Genomic DNA, 23,139 nt, shown 5'->3' on the forward strand with positions numbered 1-23,139 from the left:
ACAGATAACAAATTAATTATTGTTATTTTTCTATCTTAGAGAGATTTATAAAAAAATTTCTTTTAAAAGAGACTATCACTATATTTTTTATTTACAAGATTTGAATCCAAAACTTAATCAATTAACATATTCAATGGATTACTTTCAGTGGGATAGTAGCACTAATCCCATGAATCTGTATAAAATAAACACCCATTACTTAATATGTTCCTGTGCTGATGCCCTTGGATAAGCTAAGTTATTTAAGTATACGGCAAATAGTTATTAATTAATGAATCACTAATAACAGAAATAAAATAATCCAAACAACATAAAATCCATAACCGGCTTTGACTGACATCCTAGGGTTTCTGGCCCATCTTCTAACATTAATTGAGGCATTGTGCCATGAAATAAGGTAAGGAATGAACATGTCCCAAATGCTTCACCAAATACTAAAATGGATCTTCACTATGCTAATTTTCTTTTAACTTTTCTATATATTGAGAATTTAAGTGTGAATATATTAAATAGAAATGAAAAAGTAAAATATTATTTAAGAATAAAGACTTTAAATTTAGGGTTAAATATGTTTTTTGTCCCCTAACTATTGGCCGTTTTTGTGTTTAGTTCATCTTTCAAATTATAGTACAATTTAGTCCTTCAACTTTAGAAAACTATGATTTTAGTCTTTTTTACCAAATTTTTTAAACTTTATTTGCTGTTTCAAGCACGTTACATTGGATTGTTTGCACTGTTTGACACATTTTTGCTTCAATGTTAATTGAGAAACGCGTTTGAAACAGCAAATAAAGTTAAAAAATTTGGTAAAAAGGACTAAACCAGAGTTTTCTAAAGTTGAAGGACTAAATTGTACTATAGTTTGAAAGAGGGACAAAATACAAAAACGGCCAATAGTTGGAAGACGAAAAACATATTTAATCCTTAAATTTATTATCTTTACATTGAGTTTAAAATAATGTGAATTTCATGTAGTTAGACTTACATTTTATTGGATTTATTTATATAATTAGACTTAAATTTTGTTGGTTGGTGCTTTCTCATTGAATCTCCTTTATTGATAGACAAAAAAGTGATATCAGATATCATATTTACTTCTTGAAAATATCAAATATCAAAGAATTTATATATAATTTTTTCAAAATTTTACTCGTTTTTTTTTTCAATATCATACTTAGCCTTGAAATCTTAGTTATTAATAAGCTAATGAATTTAGATATAAGTTTAAATCCACATGGATGAAAAAAAATGCTTTAACACATAAAATATCTTTACAAGTTTATTATTTTAAGTTGAAATGTCATAGATCTTTTTATAAATTTATAAATTTCTTGGTATTTTTCTTCCAATGATTTATTTAATCAACAGGAAATTCTGCCGCCATTTAAGTTGTTGCATTGCAGCATCATGATCTATAAAAAGAATCAAAGAGAAGCAATGTTGCTTGACTTCCAAAGAACAATTTCTGTCAAAAGAAAAAATCATGGTATAGTGAAAGCATTCAAGAAAAACCATGATTAAGATTTTAGAAACGTAAGCATAATAGGAGGAACCTTTCAGATGTGGAATCATTGTCCCTCCGATTTGTCAGTGAGTGCATAACATAACACCAAGTAGTACCAACTAGAGTCATGGGAGAAATGAAATCTTCACTTGTTTGAAGGATCTTATATTACAAGTTACAATGGATGTGCAATGACATGTTGACATGTCACTTTCATGTTTTTTTATTTTTTTATATATATTTTTTAATTTTCTGATCCCATGTGAGCCTCTCTCGAAGGACGAGACCCTCCAACCATAAGCCAGACAGGTACATGCTCACTCTCTGTAGTTATTTTCTGGCTGCTGGTTTTGGTGCATCCTCATAGTGGTTTATGGTGTAGGGGATCTTTTCCTTTCCATTGTTCTGTTTTCATCTGTTTAAAAGTGTTGCATTATCACATTCTTTGAGGCTAATGATGAGACTAATCCATATCAGTGTGTTTAATCTCAAATGGGGTTAGGTTAAAGCTAAGGGCCCACGGGCTTATTATGCTTATGATTTGCATGTGTTGCTTTCAAGAGAAAAGGGAGCTTTTTGGTTGGTTGGCTCTTTTAGCAGATTGCTGTTCTGAGAGGCTTTGCAGTTTGCAACCAAGGTTTGTCATTATGCCATGCTTTATTGGTGGGAGGGGATGTTGTCATTTGTAGTTACAGTATTACATTCATGCATTAATCTTTTTTACTGAAAAGATTATCCACAATTTCAGTGCTTGAATTCGGAATCTGAGGATAAAGTCTCGAGAGACTTTCGGTTAATTGCTCATAAACATGTGTCTTCTCTTTGTTGAAACTGGGTTTTGATTTTGTTTTTTGTAGCCCACTGGTGTGTTTGATGTGATTTTCTGGTTAGATATATTTTAAGCATCTTTGGTGGTTTTGCAAGTTCAAGTGTTTTCAATGTGATTTGAGGACAAAGATGAAATCCTTGAGTAGTGTAGGTCTTGGTCTCAGTATTATTTTTGGTTGCCTTTTGTTGGCTCTGGTAGCTGAGGTTTACTATCTTCTGTGGTGGAAGAAGAGGATAACCAACAGAGAGATTGAGAATGATTATGGCAACCCAGTGAAGGAATTGTTCTACATGTTTTGTTGGAAAAGGCCATCATCATCTTCTTTGAGGCAAACAAGTTTCACTCCTCCTGAGCTTTGTTCTTCAATGAGAATTGGTGACACCCTTGTTCATGACCCAGAACAAGTTCATTCTCATAATGGCAAGGACTTTGTTTTCAAACCCTTTGGGGAGGACGGCATCGATGCAGAATACATGAGGCAACAGGATCTTTTAGGTCCTCCAAGATTCTTGTTCACCATAGTAGAAGAATCAAAGGAAGATTTAGAATCTGATGATGGAAAATCCAAGTGTGACAAGAGTGGAAAAGGTTCAAGGGGTAGAAGCTTGGGGGATTTGCTAGTTGTGGAGACACCATACATGACACCTACTACTTCTCCACCTTTTTTCACTCCTCCTTTTGGTACTCCTATCAGTCCCTATAACCAGCGAGGATTCAACCCTCTTTTTGAAACAGTAACTGATGCTGAGTTCAACAGATTAAAGTCCTCACCTCCTCCAAAATTCAAGTTCTTACAGGAAGCAGAAGAGAAGCTTAGAAGAAAACTAGAACAAGATGAAAATAAGGGAAATGGAGATGAGATTGAAGGTTCTTTCATCACAATAGTTGTTGACAAGAAAACAGAAAAGGAGGTTAATCACCACCATCCTCGTCCACCACAGTACCATTCAAGCACTTCACAGGTACTTCCCTTAGCTTCATGACACATTCACCAAACAAGAAGAAAGAAACCAGCTAACACCAAAGTTCTGGCAAGTCAATTATGAGTTTATTTCTTCATTAATCTTTCTAATTACATGTTGAAAATCCCACCTTTTTCCTAATGGGAATTTGTTTCTCCCCTTGAGTTGTATTGGGATGCAGTTATGGTTTAATCTGCTAAGCCAGTTGTGAGATGTACTACTCTCAATGTTTCATAACCATATAGGGGACCATATTTTCAGCGTATAAATGCTTCAAGGTGGGTCTCATGAAATTGGAAAGTTTATTTTTATTTCATTTTGCTAAACCTTACAAAGCTTTTAGTAGCTAGTGAGAAATGGGGTAGAAAGATCAACAAGAACTTTCAAGAAAGTTGTTGAAAATGTCATGTCATGGTAAATATCTCCAAAAATCTAAAATCTGATGACATGGTATGATTTGTGTAATCAGTTTCGCAGAAAGCATTTGTTTTGTTGTGTAATTAAAATTCCAATGGCATTTTTTTTCCATTTTATCATGGTAATTATTTCAATTGTTTTGAGGTATGAGATGGTCCAACCTTTTGCATCCAAGTAGCTGTCTTGTGAGGGTAATTTAAATAATTGTTTAAGGGCCATGCCATTTTTTTTCCTCCTCTCTTTATTAGCCTGCTAGTGAATGAGACATATGTTAAACCAACGTTGTCCCATGTCATGTTTTTCTGCATATTTGTCTGCAACTCAATTTTCCCACTAAACTTTTATAAAATATATGTGCCGTTTGATCAAAATTTGATGAAGATGAAAGAAAGGGCAGTGGTGAGGCAGGGTTAATGTGCACGTTGCTCAGACAATGACCAATTCACCACTGAAGTAAGTGACAAATTTGTAAAAGAGAGACTCAGATTTTGTGGCTTTTGGGTAAACAACAAGAAGGGGTGTAATTGCCCGTGAATATGTGTCGTGGGTCATGACCGAAAGTGCCATCTTTTCTAACCCCACCACCACGTTGAAGAATCATAACAGGTCAGAATAAAGAATATAATATGGCTTTAAGCATAACCTTTTGTGGCATCTTTTGGTGTTGCATATTGAAGGTACACGCATATATTTATCAGCCATTAACCTCCAACTGAAATCCTAATAATATCTAGATTTTTAGATTCATTGATACTATCTATGCTGGCTCTTAGTTTTTCGATCCAACAAGAGATGCTTCTTTGCATCCCTTAAACACATATGAATGACAAGTGGAGAATGAATATTGATTTGTTTGGTTGTAAAGGAGGAAAATATCTTAATTAATCAGAATGGTTCTGTTTGACTTAGATTTAATGATGAATAGTTTGGTTCAGTTTGGGTGGTGTGAGATTGACTATAGCTACAGATACTTTTAATTTTTAATTCAAAAATATGAAAAACCATAACTTTTTCATTAAAATAATCTCAGTTTATGGCAGAAAGTAATAATATATGAACACTACCAGTAATCCAACATTGTTTTCTTTTTGTTGTTGAATGAGACTCTGTTCACTGCCTTTCTCACAAGTCTCACATCAGTTTCTCCCATAGTAAAAAAATGCCTTAAAAGACGCGTTTTCAAAGACTTTTTTCCCCAAACATACAATTCAGACAGCACCCTTTTGTATCATCTTTAAAAAAATAGTTATTCTAGTTATTACTGAAGTGGAAAATAGTTGCAACTTGGAAGCATTGAACAGCGAAAAAAGGAAAACAGTACTTTCATGCTTGGCCAACTTAGTAGAATATACTACTTTTTTTTTTCTCAAGATTCTCCAGCAACAGAGATGTTTTATTCTATAGACAAGTGCAGCTTTAGTTGATGTTTTTATATTGTGATGATAACTTTTAGTTGAAAAATATGTACTTGTATGCATTTATAGCCAAACTTCTAAATTACTTGCACTGTGTACCATTGAAGACTAGTAACAAAAATGGCAGATATTCATCAAGAGATCACTCGCTTTATTATCTGAAATAAATGGTTGAACTAATGAGAAACAGATTCTAAATTATAGTGTAAAAGTTGACTGTAGTTATAAACCTTTGTCTTCATTTATCTTATTTTAAAACAAATCCGAAACAATATAATTTGCAATCATAAACTTCAGTGAGAAAAATTATCCATACATAGTTATGACTGAACTTCTCTAAACAGTCACCGTCATCAGCATATTACTGATATGAAGTTACATTTTTTTTATTTGCAAAATGTTACATTTATCAATCATCACGCCGAACTTCAGATTAGTATATTCAGTAATAAACTTCGTCCAAGAGTAAATAAAATAAATAGAAAGCAAGCAGAAAACGCAAATAACGAGAATTAATGCTCACAAATGCAACAGATGAAAGGGAAAATTTGCAGTCCACTTATATTTGAAAAGGAATAGAAAAGAAAGATCCAACAAGGGTGCACTTGTGCTGAGAGCTTGATATGATTCTCAAGAAATGTTAGGTAGAAAAGTGCATCCATTCATAATTCTAAGTTAGAGTTCGGTTGCAGCATTTTCAGTAATTCCAAGTTGAGAACAAAGTGATTTCAAGCCAGATTCTTCCAACAGGCTGAAAGCAGTAAATCCATAGAAAGAGTGGTACAGGTCTGGATACTCTCCAGGGAATTTGCTGAAACCACCATACTGGTCAAAAACAAAAAATATATAAACACCAAGATATGAGTTTCTAAACTAGTTTAATTACTGATATCACATAAATAGTTTAACCCTTCATATAAGACCTGAAAGTAGAAAAGGAAACCTAAAAAACTAGTGATCTTGAGATGAATTTAAAACCCTTATTTCATGAGTTGTTAAGTAAACTTGGCTTTTATTTTCCATGGATGGACTAAAAGTACCAATGCAATTTTCTCTAAAGCACAATCCTTGTCCAACCAAAATAACTCTGTCTGACCATAGTTACAAGCTTGGCAAGGTTACAAGCTTTAGATTCTTATTGTTTTTGTGGGCTTACCACCAGAAGTACCAAATCTATGTGCAGGACACAATCATAACTTGAAGGAGTTAAAATACTAACTTCCTGATTCTTTGTATCTTAAATCCAAACAAAATATGCTACTATTGCCATGGTTAACAATTAGTAGAGGGGAACGGTAATTGAAGAGGTAAAACGATTGCAATATCATAAGTTTGAGAGTGTAAATAAAATAAGTGAAGGAGATATTTTTATGAATTCTTTTATGCTAGGAGAGGGGGCCAAAGAAAACTCAAAGTATAAAGAAGATACAGCAGTTGCACAAACTAGGAATAAAAAAGACAACAAGATAGTGAATATAAATAGAGATTGCACTCATCTTCCCTTGTTCTTTGCTAACACACTATCCCTCTCCTTTCCCTTCTAAAACTAAATTGACCAACTGAATATTCTTGTTCTTTCAACATCACGGATGTCATACATACTCTCCTACTTCTTTGATAGAAAATATTCTTGTCAATTGATACAATTTTTTTTTTCACCTATAATCAAACCACAGAGTGCATAAAATACTATGATGCTTTTGACCATAGTATAATCCTAACATAGAAGTACAGGAAAGACATGATAGGAAAAGAAAAAACAAGAAATGAAAAGGCAGTAACTTTTATTTTCCTTAATAATTTAACAAAAATCAAGTTTAACTTATATCACTATCACAATTTCTTTACCTTTCATTTCCTATCATTTTTGTGCTATAAATCTAACATACAACAGAAAATTTGCTCCCCCTAAAACCGTACAACACAGTGCATGGAAAACTGACTGTTGGATGTTGTACCTTGTATTGACAAGACAGCAGGAATCCACGGAGAGCCTTATGGTCAACAAAGTTGCTGCCCCCTAGAATCCTTAAAACGGCTCCAATCCTAACAAAAATATATTATGCATGTCAAGGCTTTGAAAACTCACAGACAATGTAATACCAAAGAAATGATAGAGGGTGCATAAATAGCTTACCAAAATGCATAACATGTATCGCTAGATTTATTTCGTCGACCCTGGAATCCACCATCAATTCCCTGCCTCTGAAAAGGAAGACAAATTATTGAATCTTGATCCATCCATGGATAACCAATTCAAACACTAAAAGTTAACCAAGCTTTAAGTGATCAATAAAGAAAAACAACGAAGTCATTACTTGAACGGAATTTAAGAACAAAAAAGCTCTTGAAAATGACCTTTGATCCAATGTTTTTGTTCACAAACTAACACGATCTAATCCCCATATATTGAAAAAGTTCATATATACAAACCTGCAAGATCCACTCCAGCAGTAATGGCACATCTATTAAAGTTGACGAAACACAACTTGAGAGAATATTATCTTCAATGAGTCCCATTAACCGGAGAGATGCAATAGCACAGTAAGTTCCACCTCCTGTGACACTAAAATAAGTAATGTTGATAAATATCATTTAAGAAATAACAAACAATAAAAAAGGATAAGACCAACTCTCAAGTTACATGCTCAGAACATAAAAACACTACAGGCATGAGCCAGAATCATCAAGGAACATAAAATTTAACTTGAATGGGAATGAGCAGGATGTTATCATTGTGCCTGTAACATAACTAACTGGCCAATGTGAACCCTGCAAGCCTACAAGTATTAAAATGGTCAACACATGGATGCAGGATAACAACCAAATGGTCGATGACAGGCCTACTCCAAGAGTAAAAAAGAAATGTTGACCACAGCTATTAGAATCATATGATTCATGATTTGAATTGTGCAATTTGATATGGTTCATGTATCATCATGTACAAATTACAAGTCTTGCAGCATATGAATGAATAAGAGCAATTTTTTCCTTATTGCGATTATGAATTACAAAAGGTTTATATTTTACCTTTTTCTTTTCACCCTTTCTTATAGAACAAATAAAAAATTCAAATGAGATTGCCAAATGAAAGGAACTAAATGAGCACTACTAAAGAAACACTGTTGAATTGATAGTTCAGATGTCCTATTTTCAATCTTATGAAATAAGGGAATCACTATTTCATTTTATCCACAACAGTGTATTTGGTTGTACCATTGCTCTGTTTTTCAGTCGTATAAACCAAAGGCTTCACACAAAGTTATTACTCAGGATTTAGTTTTGGTAAGGCTTTTGGACATTCTCTGGTTTAAAATTATTACATTTCACTACTATATATCAATTATATGATATATTTCAAGCTATTTTCATCAAGATTGGATATGATTTATGATTCACTGCTTCAACTGCAATTAAATAACCTTAATGATAACAGAAACTACGAATACAACTATTAAGGCTAGTTCAGAAGGTAGTCCACAATCAATATTTTAACGAAAGATAATCACAAAAATTAAAACCACTCTGTCCAGCCAACCAAAGGAGAGGAAAGAAAAATAGGCCAAGTGGTAAAGAGTTTACAGTCTTGAAGTTCATAAATAATGTGTAGGATGTCATGAAACAACTTTAAATCTCATGAAAAGTGTCTTATAAAAAGAAAATATCTACTTGTCAGATAGTAACAGTATTAAACCCCAGATTTGAACCTCCTACCAACCAAGACCGATGTAAAACATATACCAAACAAATCTATCTTGTGATGGACAACAGATAAAAAAAAAAAAAAAACTTTCGGGAAAAGATTCCAATACTTGATGAAACTAACAACATTGCAACGCCTTACTCACAACATGGAATCACATAACATTGAGATAAATGATTATTTCAACTCACCATGAGATTCCGCACCAGGAACTAATCCAAAGCCACCATCATATGACTAGAAAATAGAAAAGAACAAAAACCTATCAGTTTCATTAATTTACACACATTTCCAACAAACATGTTTGTCCGGAATACAGTACAATCTTGATATAATTCTCTTATTCCGTCACCAGTTGACACACTAGGTTCACTGTTCACATACCTGGCAGCGTAATATGTAATCCTTGGCTTTCTCCTTATCCATGCCACTCCAGTTATTCAGCATGAAACAGACGGCAGCTAATACAGTCAATCAGTTCAAAAGATATGATATATCAATTCCAGAATTACTAATCAATCAAAAAACTGGCACCGGCATTTCATAACTTTATTCCTCTTACCAGCACAATATACAAACCTAAGATCCGTTTCTCCTCCAGTATGAATGGGAATGAAACTGTCAAAATAGATCAGAGATATAAGGAATAGGAACTAGAAGTAATTCCACTAAAGTATATCATTAGGGCATAAATCTTGACATTAACCTGTGGAAACATATATAAACAAATTGAAAAACAGCTACATTTCTGAATTTTACATATTTCAGAATTGCATAGGCTTAAAGGCCATGGATGCAATCCAAGTTTCAAAACCGTACCTTCCATCAGGTTGCTGAAGGTTCCTCATAGAAGACACAATTGGTTCAGAATCAAGGTTGGATAATTCATAGCCAACAATTTTCAATATGGCAATGGCACAATATGTACTGGCCAAGTGGCTGTTGTTGTGAACCAAAATCTTAAAAAAGAAAGGAAAAATGAAAACAAAAGAAAAAAAATCAGGATCCTTCCACGACGACAACAACAACAACTTTTGGCACTTCCAAATTTTGAACTTTTTCCATACCCCATTCTTATCTGGAGGAAACTGAGAAGTTTTGGACCCATGAAAGCCATAGAACTGTCCTGCAGCAAAACCCTTCAAATGGGTCAATTAAAAAATCGAACTTTGGAGATCAAATCGAGCCAACAAGGGCAATGGCACACATACCATCATTGAGATCAGCCTTGGCACAAGGATGAGCTTGGAAAGACAAAACCCAACTGACAACAGCATCCTTTGCAACCTTAAATCACTCAAAGACAAGAAAAATAAGAGATTACTTACGAATGAGGAATGTAACAACAATAACAGCATAGAAAAATACAAAACATAGGAATAGGAAGATCGTGTGTACTGAGTGGAGAGAGTTGAGAATGTCAAGGCCAGAGATGACAAAGTAAGCGAGAGTGAGATGATTGGTCTCTTGGCTCTCGTACGGAGATGGGAGCAAATAGTACATCATCTCAAGAAAAGTGGCATGAAGATCTTTCTGCATCATCTCCAACCCACAACACTCTTCTTCTGAGGAATTCATCACTTCTGCTTCTCAAATCACCACTAGTGTGAAATGAGAAACATATACAATTAAAAAGGAACAATTGCTTAATCAAGGTTTGAGCAATTCGGACAAAAATAAAACAATACAAGAACCCAATGCTTTCTTTGCGTTTAATAAACAAATTTATCCTTTTTTTTCATCGTTTTGATGGCAAAGGAGATGATGAATCATCGTATATTTTGTTTGTGAACAGTTTTTGGTGAGTACCATAAGAAAAGAATTTAGTCCTATAAATACGAGGAATTTAAGCAAGGAATCCATGGCTTCAAAAGATCTGAGCCAGTGTGATGAAATTCTATCATTTTTGTTTGTGGAAAATAGGGTTATACTTCTATGCTTAAACGACTTCAATTCTCAATTTCCTTATTATCTCACCACTTTAACTTTTTATACATTATCAATTTTTCATATGCGTAGTGTTTAACTTTTAAAACCAATTAATTATTTTAATTTTAAAATCATATTCATGATCATAAAATATTCATTTATTTTGTTATTTAATTTACAAATTTTAAAACAAATTAAATAATTATAATGTTGATTAAGATATAATTAAATTAAATATTCTTTTAAACGCGATATTGAAATTTATCATTATTAAAATTTTTAATATATATATATATATATATATATTAATTTTAAAAGTCCTTGCAAAATTAAAATTAAAATATATTAAAATTTGAAATAAAAAAAATATTTTTATATTAGAGTTTAGAAACTTAAAAATATATTAAATCAATATATTTCAACCACACTAATTGATTTAAAAGTTCAGATCAATAAAAAAGTTTCCATTTTTTTTATCATGTTTATAGAAAATTCATTTTACCATATTAAAGGACTTAGGATCATTGGAAATAATATATATAATCTATTTTATATCCATTACGAAAGAATTTAAATACAATTGATTTAAAGATACTATTTTCGTTTTATACTACTTTTAAAGTATAACAAATTTATTAAATCAAATGATAAATATATGAAAATTAGTGAACTTACGAAAAAGTGACCAAATTACAATCTTATCCTACCGAAGTTACATTATATTTAAATTTAACCTAAGATGATTTCATAACTTTTAATGTTAGTAACTTTAACATATTTCATTATGATCAATCAAGTTATTTCCATCAATCTATTAAATGATTAGATTTGCTATTTTAATTGTCAAATTATTTTATATTTATTTTAGGTTAATTATACAAACGAATTTCCAAAATTTATATACAAATTATTATGTGAAATTTATCTGATGCACAATAGTTGTTATTTATTTTATACATAAAGAATTTTGTTTGATATAAATGTTGTTAAAACACAAAGAAATTTGTTTAAGACTGGAATGCATTGGTTGCAGCCTAACGTAAAAGAATAGACTCGTTTGATCGAACAGGTGGTGTGCACACTTTAGACCCATGAAACGCAACAAATCAACGCTCTTCTCATTCGCTGAGAAATGCAAGGTTATTCCTTTCTCTCTTTCTCTTCAAATTTCATACATTCCTTCTCTGCATCACTTCAACTTACATATGCTACTTTGTAATGCATGCAGAATGTATTGGCATCAAACTGGCAAGGTTCCCTCAATACTATCAAAGCAGATGCCAAAGGAAGGTACCCATTTCCCCCCCTTTATCCTTAATCTCTCTCTTCTCTATTCGCAACTCACATATATCAAGCCAAACCTTACTGCTAGCAGAACTTAACATGCTCCATAAGGTTTTCTTTCATTCTGTCACTTGCACGAGACAAAATTTAAGGGGCATGTCGTGTGATGATTCTGTTGCATTAGTGCTTTGCTGATTGGGGCTTTGCTATTTTTGTATGATTTCAACAGCAAAGGGAGTATCTATACTTCTAAGGTTAAGTACATAGTTAGGAGGGGACAGCCATACCTTTGGGTGCCAGAAAACGATATGCATAATGTGGTATGTTTTTTTTTTTTTGTTTCTATTGATTTGTTGCCCTGATATGCAGTAGAGCTTTTTGAACAAGAAATGCAGGAGGCTACCGTATTAATGTTATGTGTTAATAAATCATCTGAATACATTGTGTAGTTGCAGGAGTGACTGATTTGATTTTTGTTGCATGCAGAACACAATCATTGATGAGCGTGGTTCATTTGCCGTGACCAGCCCCTATCCAGGTCCACTGGGCGCCTTATTGAAATCATTGAAAAAGGTTGTGCATGGAATATACATGTTTTCCTTTGGAACCACAATATTATTCTGTATATGAGAAATTCATTATACCCTAACTTGATTGTAAAAATCAATAATGAAGGGTTTTTGTCCTAATAGAGTCTTCTTTCAGTTTCTCATATAATTAGAGGAAATACAAGTATAAGCTAATTGGTTTATTTATTCACGTGCTGCAGTTACCTGCACGGATTGCTTTATCTGGGGATGTTCTTCCTCTTAAAGAAGATAAGGTAATGCCACACCAACATTGTATATACCTGACTATCTTTTCAGATTCACTAATACAGTTCAGCAAAACAATGCCAGTCCTTTTTAACTGAAAATTTCTAATCTCTTAGCATAGTAGCTTTTTCAGGGTCTTTAACATGTCCAATTAACTGCTGCTGCTTCAGTAAAGCTTTATTGTTGTGCCAATCTTGATTATAAATAAGTTTAATTACTTATTGAAAAGTAAAATAAAAATGAAAAATTAATGGATTTATCATCACAACTATCTATATGTTCCCTCACGATCCATAGACCTTATTTTTAAAAATAAAATTTTCTCAAAGTTTTAAATACTATTATATGTCAATCATTTGAACTGATAAAGTTGCACACGTTCAAGCATTTTGTTTAGGATCATCTTACCGGATATACGGGAACTTTATTGCGCAAAATTGATCTCCAGGGGGATCAATGTAAGTGTATGCTTCAGTGGACAAGCTCAGTTACATAATAAAATACTAGCTTGTCACATTGAATTTTCAAAACCTTGTCTATAACTATTAATAAAGATGATACATTTTTATATGTGGTTTTTTCGTGTACATTTTTTTCTTATGATTTTTCCCTTAATGTTGTGGTGATTGTTTTTTTGTCGTAATAATTGATTTAATAACTGCTGTTTTAATTGTTACCTAATGTGGACATACAAGCCCAATAGGGCTAGTAATGGATGCTTTCATTCCAAGAGCATGATTGTTCTTGTAATATCTAAAGCTCTGTTAAAAGAAATTTTCAAGCATTTTGACGGGTACTAATTGGAAGTGGGGAAGGTTAAATTTACATTGTTCATGCCTTACAACCGGGTATGGTAAATATTATGAAAGGTGGCCTATTCATATATTACCAAGGAAAAACAGAATTCTGTATATTGCTCTGGAGTTGTTCCTGACTTACACAAGTTATTGATATTTGTGTAGGCTAAGTCTCTTGCAGAAAAACTTCAGGAAGTCATAGTATCTGAGCAAAAAGCAATCAAAGAGTTCACTTATACTGTTTCTGGAGTACTAAGTTCTAGTGCTAGCAGTACATCTAGAAGTGATAATCTTCAGGGTCTATTGGGAGAAAATGAAAGATACACTGTATATAGGTTTAAAACAAGGTAAGAACCTGTATGTTTAACTCTTTATCTTAAATCTTCAGTTGAACCCCATATATTCTTATCTTGAATTGTTATTTCACTGGATGAATGAAAAAGCTCATATCTGGTTCTAGCGGCTAGGTTGACTCTGCACCTATCCTGATTACTGGATGGTTGTCGTTATGCTAGTTTAACATGCGAAATATCAAATTCTTATAAAACAAAAGTAAAATTACTTAAAGACACACTCTCAAGGTGGGAGGAAGCATTAGTACCGTCTCGGTTTAGTTTCCTTCTGTGAAACTTTTGGATTTACAAATTTTAAGTTGATATAGTTTTGGTGAATTGGCAATAGTAGATTACCAGTGCGCAGTGTTCCATGCGTCTCACGGGTTATAAAATTCATTTGTTGTATTATATAATTTACTCATGTAATGATGACAGTGAATGATATTAGAATAACCAAAAAAAAAAAAAAAAACCGGTAAAGGGTCTAATATGCTGCGTCGCAGGAACTTTACTAAACTACAAAAGAAACTGGAAAATTTTATTTTTGGAAGTTGGGTAACATAGTGGGAGGGGAGAGGGGATTTTTTTTTTTTTTAAATTAAGAGAATTGTTCATGTTTATAAAAATAAACAAAAGATTAAAACAGTAATTTTATGTAAACTATCATATTATTTATTTTTTATTTTAAAATATCAAATTATAAAATATGTATTAGAAGTAAAATTTGTCCTCCCCTCCAAAACCTAACTTCCAAATCTTTTATTTCATCTAATGAAAGAGTTTAATGCTCAGATCCTGCACATTTATTGATGGCAACGGAGGCACTTTCGATGTGAATGTTGAAGATTTGGAAACATCCAAAGCCGATCCATTAGGTAAATACCTGGTTTGAAATGCATAAAAGAAGTATATCTCTTGTTTGTTTAACAAAAGATTAACTAACATCTCTTGTATGCTGCACATTTAGCACAATTTTCTGCGAAGATTATTGATGGAATTAATCGAAGTAAGGCGAGACGAACAGCCCTCATGCTTTTTTGTTTTGTTTTCAAGGATGCTAATGCCAAGGTAACATAACGATCTTGATTACTATTTATAATTGTTAGAATAGGTCTTAAATAGACCTTATTGAAAAGTTACCGTACCTAGGAATCTAGATATGACTTTTTTTTTGTTTCTTACTCTTCCCACTCCTCATTGTATCTGAGAACAACCACTGTCAATAATGTGAACCTATTTATTTATCCCAAGTATAATATCTCAATTCCGCGGTTTTTCAATTGCTATCTTAAATACAAGTGTGGTTACAAGGTACATTCGTTTAGATAACGAAGAACTGCAACAAACCATTTTAGAATCAGTAAATAAGTAGGTTACCCAATTATTCAAAATTTTATACTTTTATATTGAACATCCTTGTACCGAGTAAAAAAGGAACTTTGTGTTGCATGTTTATCTTTTTTTTACTACTATGGTAGAACTTTTATAGTTTCTCTTGGTTTGCTAGTTTTGTACAGTAAAGAGCTCCAATTATGTTTTCTGTTGAAGGAATAATTCATCGTAACATTAAATTAAAACTGTGAAGACCAAATTATCAACTCATGTCACTCATCTGATGACAAAGTTGATGGTAATTACAGATGTAGTGCCAAATATCTTGCCAGACCATATCCAATCCTTTACTTTTCTGTTCTTGTTATATGATTTTAAGGACTAACATGCGTCACTGATATTATTGTATTAAGGATGCATATGTAACGTCCATTGATAGCAAGGGTTTCGATGTCCTGGCAAAAGTTACCAGTCCAGCTTTGAAGGATGGCATTGGTGATCACCAGTGGAAAGAATTCAGGTTCGTGTTCAAGAACGAGGCAAAAGATGTTGAAATGTTCTTTAGTCAACTAGTTGAAATGGAAGAGGAGGTCATCAATAAGGTTTCGACCTCTAGTGGGCTAAACTAGAAATGAGAATCCTTGGTCAGATCTGCTTTCTTGTATAATTCTTTTGTCAGCTCTATATATGGCAGCCACTTAGCAAGAGACAGCACATCTTCACATGTATCATTAGTTCTTTTAACCTTGGACTCTGTATTTTTCTTGATCAACCGGTAGTGTACAAGGCATTCACTTATGGTATAGTGCAGTCTCAACTATTAAATTTACAGTTAGGCTCATACAGGTTTTGACTTTTTTATTACTATATTAAAAACTTTTAAGTTGATTTATGTACGAGTACATCTTGATGGATTTTAAAAACTGCGAGATGCAGCTCCTGCTTTGAGAATTTCTAAAGTTACTCATATTATCTTGATGAATCTTTAGTGTTACAGGGTCACTTAATCAACCGATATTTCTTGAGCCAATGTGCCTGTAATTTAGTCTTATAATCAAACAAACTAAAAAAACATACACAACATTATTGTATTCTCAAACTTATGTTTCTTTCTTTTGTCAATTTGGCTTAATTTTAGTTTGAAATTTAGCAAAGGTTGAAGAATCAAATAATCAATTGAGATAGGAGTTTATAAATTTGATATAGTTTGTTTATTAATGTCCTTAGAAAATTTGTTTTAATCCAAAGTCAATTGTGATTATTTCTTAGTTATTTTATCATCAAAGGACACTAATGTTATTTTCCAATTGATATTAAGAAATTCTTAGACAATAGAAGTGAATTCTTTGGTTTACTTAAACACAATTTTCTACCTAACTTCAATTGACATTACTCTTATGATGTTAGTTAAATTTATTTTTCAACAAACATTGATTAGAATTGTTTTTGGTCAACGAGAATTACTTCTTCATTGTCATTGTTATAATTATATTTTTAATATATGATTATTTTTAATCCACTTATGTAAAAAAAAAGTAATTAATAGCATTCATGTCATTTTTTGTTATAAATTGATCAGATTTTAACATTGATGGAGAACTTTTTTTATATTGCCGAGTATTAATTGGAAAATAATAACATCAACCAACATTGATTAAAAATATTATTAATTGATATTTTTTAAAGTATGATACTAAATAAAAATAAAAACACAAACACTATGGATACAAACATGTCGCAGAATTGGATGATAAAATTATATTAACCAAAGTACTAATTTAATGCGAGCTAGTTTTCAATTAGCAAACAAATGGTTAATTGAAAACAGCAATAGAATCAGTGAAATGAAAATTCTAAAGCAACCTAAACCCAAACAAACTTAAGAAACGTTATTTCCTACTAAAACTAAATAGTCCACTTAATCAACCTCCTCAATCTTGGGACCAGCACCGCTGCCACCGGCAGGTGGAGCACCATCATCCATATCACCACCTGCACCAGCTCCACCTTGATACATTTTGGCTATAATTGGATTGCAAATACCCTCCAGCTCCTTCATCTTGTCTTCAAATTCATCAGCCTCTGCAAGCTGATTGCTGTCAAGCCATTGAATGGCCTGCTCAATTGCATTATCAATCTTTGTCTTGTCCTCAGAGGATAACTTTGAACTGATCTTATCATCCTTTATTGTGTTTCTCATGTTGTAGGCATAGTTCTCCAAAGCATTCTTCGCCTCAACCTTCTTCTTGTGCTCCTCGTCTTCCGACTTGTATTTCTCAGCTTCTTGAACCATCTTCTCGATTTCCTCCTTTGACAACCTTCCTTTGTCATTGGTAATGGTAATCTTGTTCTTCTGCCCAGTTGTTTTATCCTCGGCAGAGACATTCAATATACCATTAGCATCAATATCGAAGCAAACAGTGATCTGAGGAACACCACGAGGAGCTGGAGGAATGCCTGACAGCTCAAACTTTCCTAACAAGTTGTTATCTCTGGTTCTAGTTCTCTCACCCTCATAAACTTGAATTAAGACACCAGGTTGGTTGTCCGAATATGTAGAGAACACCTGTTCCTTCTTAGTAGGAATGGTAGTATTCCTTGGAATCAATACAGTCATAACACCTCCAGCAGTTTCCAAACCCAAAGACAATGGGGTGACATCCAAAAGCAACAAATCTTGAACCTTCTCATTTCCTTCACCACTCAATATAGCTGCCTGGACAGCAGCTCCATAAGCAACTGCTTCATCCGGGTTGATGCTCTTGCACAGATCTTTTCCATTGAAGAAATCCTGTAAAAGCTGCTGAACTTTAGGAATCCTGGTAGAGCCACCAACAAGGACAACATCATGAACGGTGCTCTTGTCCATCTTTGCATCCCTTAGACACTTCTCCACAGGCTCCATGCACTTCCTGAAGAGGTCCATGTTGAGCTCCTCAAATCTGGCACGAGTGATAGTCGAATAGAAGTCAATGCCCTCAAACAGAGAATCAATCTCGATAGTGGTCTGAGCAGTGGAGGATAGAGTCCTCTTTGCTCTCTCACAAGAAGTTCTTAACCTTCTAAGGGCTCTTGGGTTTCCACTAATATCCTTCTTGTTCTTCCTCTTGAACTCCTGCACAAAGTGGTTCACCATTCTATTATCAAAATCCTCTCCTCCAAGATGAGTGTCTCCAGCTGTGGCCTTGACTTCAAAGATACCCTCCTCAATGGTGAGGAGAGAAACGTCAAAAGTACCACCTCCCAGATCAAAGATCAGGACATTCTTTTCGCCAACACTAGTAGCTTTCTTGTCAAGCCCGTATGCAATAGCTGCAGCAGTCGGCTCATTTATTATTCTCATAACATTGAGGCCAGCAATGACTCCGGCATCTTTGGTGGCTTGACGTTGAGAGTCATTGAAGTAAGCAGGCACGGTGACAACAGCGTTCTTCACATTTGCCCCAAGGTAAGCCTCTGCAATCTCCCTCATCTTAGTTAGGACCATAGAGGAGATTTCCTCAGCAGCAAATAGCTTCTCCTCGCTCTTATAATTTACACCAATCATGGGTTTATCACCAGCACCAGCAATAACCTTGAATGGCCACAACTTCATATCACTCTGCACAGAAGGGTCGCTAATTCTCCTACCAATCAACCTCTTCGCATCTGCCAAATGACAATCCCCACTTGTCAACAATCACAACCAGTGACAAAACACACAAATCACATCACATCACAACCAAAACTTTCCCACTAAAGGCACATACAATAAGCATTCTTAAACCATAAGTTAAAAACTATTCTTTATTGAGCTTGGATTAGAGCTTTTTTTTTAGAAACTTTCCCACTAAAGGCACATGCCTTGGATTAGAGCTTTTTTTTTTTAGAAAATTACATTTTGAAAAAAAAAAAACTACTTTATGAAACACGACGAGAATAATAAATTATTAAAAACAAATAATATATATTTATAAGAATTTCTAATAGATGGACACTGAATTATTTATATCTGTTTTTTTTTTAATCTATTCTTATATACAATACAAGAAAAATACTAATCTAGCCCATAAAGCAAAAATCACTTTTTTCTGCCAATTTAGAAAGAAATAGACATTCCCCGTGATCGAATAGAACGAAACATGAATTCGGTACAAGGGAAACAAGATAAGAGCTGAGAACAGAATATACAAGGCATGTCAAAACCAGCAGATTTAGGTTAAAGTTTTGAAGAGAAAACGATGAGTTACCGAAGACGGTGTTGATGGGATTCATGGCGACCTGGTTCTTAGCAGCATCACCGATCAACCTCTCAGTGTCGGTGAAGGCGACGTAAGAGGGCGTTGTACGGTTGCCCTGGTCGTTGGCAATGATCTCGACTCGGTCGTGCTGCCACACGCCGACGCAAGAGTAGGTGGTGCCGAGGTCGATTCCGATGGCAGGTCCTTCCCCCTTTCCGGCCATCTGTTAATGTGAAGTGAGAATTTGAAGGGTTTGGTGTGAAATGGGGAGATCGGAAGAACGTGAAATGGTTGATTGTTAATTGAGAGAGAGGGTGGTGGGAAGTGAAGGATTTATAGGTTTCAGAGAGTGTGTCTAGAATCTTCCATTCGTTACGTGGGACCCTCACCTTAACCTAAGTCACTTTTGTGGAACATCCCTTCATAACCTTCTTTGACCAAATCAGGTTAACTATAAATGGTCTCTCTATTTTTTGTTAAATAATAATAATATAACATAATTGTGTTGAGTATTTATCACTATGCACTCATATTTCAATATTTGTTATTTACCCAACACGTAATGTTAGAATATTTTCTATATATTTATAAATCAAGTATGTAATACATATATATATATATATATATATATGTATATATATATATATATAAATTAATAATATTTTTATAATAAAAGTTAAAAATGTTTTTAGTTTTTAACTTTTTAGTGAAAATGAGAATTAGTTTTTTTTTTCAAAATTTTGAATAATATGTTTTATTTTTAGAATTGATTGAAGGTAATATTTTAACCAAATTTTATTAAATTTATTTGATTTTTTAAAATATTTGATGATAGTGTTTAAGTTATTTTCTTTATTATAAAATGAAATTTAGTTAAAATATGTTTAAAATTTCAAATAAACTTAATAAAATTAATAAAAAAAATTAAATATATACATTTTTAAAAGTGGAAATTAAATTCAATTATCGTTTTAGAAAAAGATAATATTCAATTTTTACTTAAAGTTAAAAAAAATTATATTCAAAGTTAAAAGACTAAATATATATTTAACTTTTATAATAGTGATAATTTATAAATTTTTATATTGAAAATGTTTGATATTTGTTACTAATATATCTTATTTGTAAGCTTTATAATACACATATCATAATTTATTATTTTTAAAATAAACGTATCTATATAATTAATCTTAAGATTTGTTAATATTTTATAAATTTGAAGTTAGCACTCTAAATATAATTTGTACATAATTCGATAAATATGTTGAATAATACAGTTTAATAAGATTTAATATATTTTACTAATTTAACATAATTAAAAGATATTTTGATATATATTTCTTGGTTCAAATATTCAATATTAATGATATATTTAATCAAATATTGATAGTGTTATTGTATCGTAATATTTCTTCATATTATATATTTACAAAATATTTTATAAATCATATAAGGTGTCACAATATCATTATTATTTTGTTAATCATCGTGACAACAATTAAGAAAGTATATAATGTAAGATATACTTATAAACGATTATTGAAATGTTCAAGAATTGAATTACAACAACTGACGAAGTTAAAATATTATAAATACATTTACTAGAGTATATGTGTTGAGGAATCTAAGGTGATAAATGACCTCTTTTGGACTATAGTTAAATTGTTGAATAAATATTGTTTTGTTGATAGATAGCACATACAAAATCAACTTAAATGTTGTTTTGTTAATGGATAGCACATACAAAATCAACAAATATGGATTGTCATCACTTGAGATAGTTAGAATCATATCAACATAGTGGATTAAAAAAATATAAAGAATAATTAAAATAAAAATTTAAATAAATTAAAAAACTTATACCATACGTAATAATACAATAAATAAAAATCATCAAAATTAAATTAACATAAAATTAAAAAAAGAAAACAATTAATATAATACATCGAAATCAAGTTAATGTTTTGACCAAATTTCAAAATTTAATAAAATCGATAATAATTTAATTAGATTTTGAAATTGGATAAACTCATATTTCAAAATTTGATAAAATCTAAAATCAGATTTTAAAATTTCAATGAATCCTATTATGTCACATCTGTAACCCTATACCTTACATCCCTAATTTCCATCTTCGTCTGAAAGTTGAGGAAGAAGAAAATATACGAACTGTGGTTGTGCAGGGTCGCAGACGAAGAAGAAGGAGTAAAAATAGGTGGATCGAACAATAATAGGAGAGATTTTATTTTTTTATTTTTTATTTTTACCTTTATCATGGAAGTTTAGGTATTTATAAAACTTCGGAAGTGGAAGAAGAAAACTTAACAGTGTGGGAAGAAAACCATTAATGTTGAAAGTTGAAACTACTAACCCGAATATCTCTAGTGGGCCCAAGGCCCTTTTTTCAAGAAGTGAGGCCCTTTTCTAATAAAAGCCCAATTTATCTCTCTAGTTACCTTCAGACTTTGCACCTTTTATAGTAATCAATTGAAATGTTTCTTATTTCTTACATCAAGTATTTCCTTACAAAAATACTTTTTAATTAAATTTATTTCTCCTAGTTCAATGAGTATTTCGTGGTATATATATATTGCCTTTAATTGCTTTAAAAAATATTATTATGTTATAAAAAAAATAACTGATTGCATATCTATCATATTTTATTCTAATACCTAATTTTGAAAATATTTGTATTTTAAAACACATCTAATGCTATAAACTAATTTAATCAATTTTTTTTAACACGTTCTAGTTAATTGAGTCAAAATCAGTAAAACTGCTTTTTATTTAAAAATATCAATGAAAACCTTTTTTCACGTAAAGATATGAAAGATAAGTTATTTATATGATAATTATACGATAGGATACAAATGAGAGAGAAAAAGGTATTATAATAAGGTGTTTTTACTTGTTGGCATAATTTATATAACTGATAATTGATTTTGATAGATGTAGGTTATTTAATTTTTACGTTTTTAATTTAAACTGAACTAATCTAACCATGTTTTGGGTTGGGTCGGATTAATTAAGAACAAATTAAATTAAAAAGGGAAATTAATGTTAAATTGCCTAATTATCAAATTTGTCATAATTTATGAACGGAGAAAGCTCAAATTAGAATTAAATTTGCAAAATAAAAAATCGTATACTACGGTTAGAAAATATATGTCAATAATTACCTCTAATTATATAATTTAAATTTTAAATGATATATTATTTTTGTAAAAAAAAATTATACTAAGTAGACATTTTTATAGAAGAATGGATTTATATTAATTAGCACACATGCTGAATAATTAATATCACTCCCCTTTTTTACATATTATTTAAAAGAATAATCCCTCGTTTAAATATTATTATTATTTTTCAATATCAATTAAAAGCAAACAATCAATGTATTTGGTCTTAGGGTAAACATACATGTAGCCACTTTGCAAAATGACAAATATTTTCCAAAATTGTTAAATCAATCCTTATGCATGCACCTTATATATTAATTCAGAATCTCTCTCTCTCTCTCTCTCTCTCTCTCTCTATATATATATATATATATATATATATATATATATATATATATATATATATATATATATATAT

The 23,139-nt window shown here is 31.9% G+C and overlaps 4 protein-coding genes across 6 annotated transcripts; 2 read left to right on the top strand and 2 right to left on the bottom strand.

The window, feature by feature from the left end:
- Positions 1-1,462: 1,462 nt before the first annotated feature.
- Positions 1,463-3,560, top strand: LOC106759134. The gene is made up of 2 exons (XM_014642140.2): positions 1,463-2,141; positions 2,362-3,560. Exon 2 carries the CDS (start codon positions 2,462-2,464, stop codon positions 3,314-3,316), a length of 855 nt encoding a protein of 284 aa, XP_014497626.1. The 5' UTR covers positions 1,463-2,141; positions 2,362-2,461; the 3' UTR covers positions 3,317-3,560.
- Positions 3,561-5,662: 2,102 nt separating this feature from the next.
- LOC106759133 (geranylgeranyl transferase type-1 subunit beta) lies at positions 5,663-10,774 on the bottom strand. 2 transcript variants are annotated; one of them, XM_014642139.2, is made up of 11 exons: positions 10,229-10,774; positions 10,042-10,117; positions 9,898-9,956; positions 9,650-9,789; positions 9,393-9,448; positions 9,215-9,291; positions 9,022-9,067; positions 7,561-7,685; positions 7,265-7,332; positions 7,086-7,173; positions 5,663-5,952 (listed from the first exon to the last, which is right to left on the bottom strand). In XM_014642139.2, the coding sequence occupies exons 1-11, from the start codon at positions 10,406-10,408 to the stop codon at positions 5,803-5,805; spliced, it is 1,065 nt and encodes a 354-aa protein (XP_014497625.1). In that variant the 5' UTR covers positions 10,409-10,774; the 3' UTR covers positions 5,663-5,802. The 2 variants fall into 2 exon arrangements, with proteins under 2 accessions (XP_014497625.1, XP_022635809.1); XM_022780088.1 differs by having other exon boundaries at positions 9,898-9,951; positions 10,229-10,370.
- Positions 10,775-11,746: 972 nt separating this feature from the next.
- Positions 11,747-16,273, top strand: LOC106758556. Of its 2 annotated transcripts, XM_014641475.2 has the most exons (9): positions 11,747-11,898; positions 11,988-12,049; positions 12,273-12,363; positions 12,530-12,616; positions 12,813-12,866; positions 13,821-14,002; positions 14,783-14,865; positions 14,958-15,058; positions 15,736-16,273. In XM_014641475.2, the coding sequence occupies exons 1-9, from the start codon at positions 11,851-11,853 to the stop codon at positions 15,949-15,951; spliced, it is 924 nt and encodes a 307-aa protein (XP_014496961.1). In that variant the 5' UTR covers positions 11,747-11,850; the 3' UTR covers positions 15,952-16,273. The 2 variants fall into 2 exon arrangements, with proteins under 2 accessions (XP_014496961.1, XP_022635817.1); XM_022780096.1 differs by lacking the exon at positions 12,273-12,363 and having other exon boundaries at positions 11,754-11,898.
- A 784-nt stretch (positions 16,274-17,057) lies between these two features.
- On the bottom strand, positions 17,058-19,916 carry LOC106758549 (heat shock cognate 70 kDa protein 2). The gene is made up of 2 exons (XM_014641468.2): positions 19,552-19,916; positions 17,058-18,970 (listed from the first exon to the last, which is right to left on the bottom strand). Exons 1-2 carry the CDS (start codon positions 19,763-19,765, stop codon positions 17,241-17,243), a joined length of 1,944 nt encoding a protein of 647 aa, XP_014496954.1. The 5' UTR covers positions 19,766-19,916; the 3' UTR covers positions 17,058-17,240.
- Between the last annotated feature and the right edge of the window lie 3,223 nt (positions 19,917-23,139).

This window comes from Vigna radiata, chromosome 4 (assembly GCF_000741045.1).
Source record: "Vigna radiata var. radiata cultivar VC1973A chromosome 4, Vradiata_ver6, whole genome shotgun sequence".
NCBI classification, from domain to species: domain Eukaryota; kingdom Viridiplantae; phylum Streptophyta; class Magnoliopsida; order Fabales; family Fabaceae; genus Vigna; species Vigna radiata.